The sequence below is a fragment of the Echinococcus granulosus genome (genome assembly GCF_000524195.1).
Source record: "Echinococcus granulosus chromosome Unknown EG_S00215, whole genome shotgun sequence".
NCBI lineage: Eukaryota > Metazoa > Platyhelminthes > Cestoda > Cyclophyllidea > Taeniidae > Echinococcus > Echinococcus granulosus.
The window spans coordinates 79,517-82,745 of NW_020170595.1; the positions used below are offsets into that span (position 1 = coordinate 79,517).

At 42.0% G+C, this 3,229-nt stretch overlaps 1 protein-coding gene across 1 annotated transcript in view; it reads left to right on the plus strand. All coding sequences in view use genetic code 11, as the record gives it.

Annotated features, from left to right (window-relative positions):
- Nucleotides 1-788: 788 nt before the first annotated feature.
- The window catches only part of EGR_10396 (hypothetical protein), a gene marked incomplete at both ends in the record, with an annotated part of 5,448 nt that continues 3,007 nt past the window's right edge, over nt 789-3,229 (plus strand). The window contains 3 exons of the mRNA XM_024499645.1: nt 789-834; nt 1,820-1,955; nt 2,228-2,345. Coding sequence (XP_024345952.1) covers nt 789-834; nt 1,820-1,955; nt 2,228-2,345 — 300 coding nt within the window. The remainder of the gene's footprint in view (nt 835-1,819; nt 1,956-2,227; nt 2,346-3,229) is intronic.

Genomic DNA, 3,229 nt, shown 5'->3' on the forward strand with positions numbered 1-3,229 from the left:
TAGGTTATGGTAGTAGGTAGCGCTTTTCGGACTCTATTTAGAAGACTGTAGATTGATGGATGGAGATGCACTCATCTTGCTCAAAGTGTGACGATTCGTAAGCTTGGCATATGTCTATTTCGCCCTCTCCTCACCCTTATCACCTAGTCCATTCCCTTTGAAAATAATTCAGTCAGAATATCTGGAGAGCCTGTTTACCCACCCTTCCTCTCCTTCGTAGACACAATGCTTCACTTTACTTACACGTGAACTTCCACTATCTCACTTCAACCTCACCCATCATCTTACCTTCTCACACGTCTGCTCAGCTGCACTCTATTCCCTATGGGGCAACACACTTTGACCATTGTTTTCGCAAACAAATTCGGCAATCGAAAAAAGGAAGATTGATGGGAGAAGGAGTGGAGGATATCAACAGTGACGATGGCGTTGCCAGCAGTGCAGCGACAGCAACAGCAACGGCAGGCAAATTGAAGGAAGGGGGTAGGAGATGAGGAGAAATGGGATGAAAGCTTGAAGTGTGTTGTAGACAGGGCTTGGATAGGGGTAGAGAGGGAGATGAGTGCATGAGAAGTGAGAAATTGATTTAATACCTCAACCTCCTAATCTGGAGTCAGACGCGCTAGCATTGCGCTAAGGAATCACACTGACATCGTCACCATTACCACCATCCATGACGGGTGCACGATCCCTCAGTGCGGCATTACAGCATTGCGATACTTGTGGTCGGTCACCTCAACATCACCACACTGAGTGCAGTAGCAGCGGCAGCAACGTAAAAGACGGCAATGAAATGGACGCAAATAAGTGGTCGAGTAAAAGTTGCTGAAGGAGGTAGTGCAAATGTGAATGGGAGTTAAACATTGGTTTGAGGGAGGGCGGAGCACGATTATTCAGTGGTATTCAATCTTTGCTGTCATTTTGCAGCATGCTTTAGTTTGTTGTAAGTTTCACATGTTCTTTGATTTAATCACAGTCGTGTTATAAAATACTAACTATCTTCGTTATTTTCACCATCATCACCCTTGTCATTTCCACCTCTCTCTATGCTTCACTTCCATTGCTTAGTCTCTCGTTCCTTACAGGCATTACTTTATTCTCTCCACTTTCATCATTATTAACAGGACCAAAAATAAAACTCTAACTGGCACATTTCCTATCCCTGATGCGTGCATTCTCAGAGCGGTGATTATTTTTGTAGTGTTTTCAATAAAACAAAGGCCACATATTAGATGTTTCACTTTCGCGTAGGCAAATGTTTTTCAAATACAGTCACTAAACATTAAAATTACATTCAATTTACGCTGTTAAGATGCACCACTTTAATTCACCTATTTCTTCATTCACAATTACAGTGCAACAGCTTCAAGTAAAATAAATAATCTGCATTGTTGCAGAGTGTATTAAATGAGAATGAATGCCCAGATACGCTAACTTTTGTTTGGGTCTGGACAAAAATATAAGGGGCACATAAAATTTTGGTTTTGTTGTAGAATTTTGCTAGATTGTGAACAAAGCAGGTATAATTGTCTGCATGTTACAAAACCATCGGCATGCCACAGCAGGATGGTCGCAGACCAAAGTTAATGCAAATTATCCAAATTGTGGCCAACTTATCGAATATGTGGATTATTTGTTAACTCGTGGTTTTGTCAAAGGGACTGCTGAGGCAACTTTCCATTGCAGCCTACACTGGTTGGCTGTACTACAGACTTAGCCAATAGCATCAAATTCTGCTGTACTTTGTTGCTACATATTCTGCCTTCAAGTTATGGCTTCGTTTTCGGGGAAGTCGCTAAGCGCTTTTCTTTGGATATAGGGCCTAATTTTGCTGGACACAATGTTTCGGAAATAATGGTAGAATTTTACTTGATTGCAAAAAAACCAAGTGAAATTGTCTTTATAATACAAAACCATCGGCGCCTAACAGCAGATCAGTTGCGAACTAAAATAGTGTAAAATATCCAAAGTGCACCAACTTGTCAAATTCGTTAAGCGTTTGCTTTACTTTCGGTTTTGGTAAAGAGGTCAATGAGGTTATTTGCTAATGCAGCTTTGAAGGGTGGATCGGCTTCTGACCAAGCATGCAATTCTGATCCCTCTGCACGTCAGCACAGCACTTTCTTAACAAGTACCAAAGTATGTCCACACATTTAAATCGATATTGAATCGAGTGCCTGCAAAGTAGAAGTTCAAGTAGATAACTCCCTTTTACCATCATATTCAGCTCATCCAGCTCTCCCTATTCATTTGTAACAGGTTGTTTACCTCTTCAACTATTAGTCAAAACATCATACCAGACAAATAATATGTCTACGTTACGACGACCGACAAACAAATGCGAGGTGAGAGGATTGTGAACAGAGAAATAAAAATAGAAAACAAAAGTATTGAGGGTGCCGAGTGTACACCCGCATCTTTGCCGAACAATAGCACAGCACAAAGTGGAAGTTATGTACGAAGCCAAGAACGAACAGTGACAAAGCAAAAATACCATTTGAGAGCCTGGTGCTGGTCGCACCTTTCCCGGTCCAACCGCGGTGAGTTACCACCTGTACTGTCGCATCTCAAATATCGGCCTTTTCGGGGAAATAACCTCTTGATTTTATAACTGAGGGATTATTTGTGTTCTCGATCACTTTCAATTTATGCGTATCGTCCGCTTAGACTTCCAACTTTTTAAAATGGTTAATGCTGATTCGGACCATATTCTTATTGGGAACTTTGGTCGGTCATATGGCATGAGTCGGGAGTGGGGACCATCCAAATAGGTGGAACTCGCCACAACCCCTTCTTCATGACATCTTAGGTAAAGAGCCAGGTATAAATCACGACGAGAGTAGATGTGTGAGTCCTGGGCATTTTCGTTCCTTTCGTCCTCTTCGGTCAAGCCAAGTTGCATGATTGGCTGAGTACAGGTCGGATCCTGAAAGGCCGTTCGCCATATGTTATCGTACCTCTACGCAACTTCTCCAAAAACCTGTCTCAGACGAAATCACAGGAGACGATTGGATATTGACAGTGTCAGGTATCTTGATTTGTGCAACGATGTTAGCATGGAGGAGGTTGTGGCATGCAAGATGGAACCAACTTACTACCTTCTTGAGTTAAATGCCTTCGCTACTAAGGAGCAAACACATTGGCAAGTACAAATTCTCCTTGTTTACTTCCATAACAGCCATGAAAAGAGGATTTAGGACCGAAATCTCCAATACAGATAAACAGATGT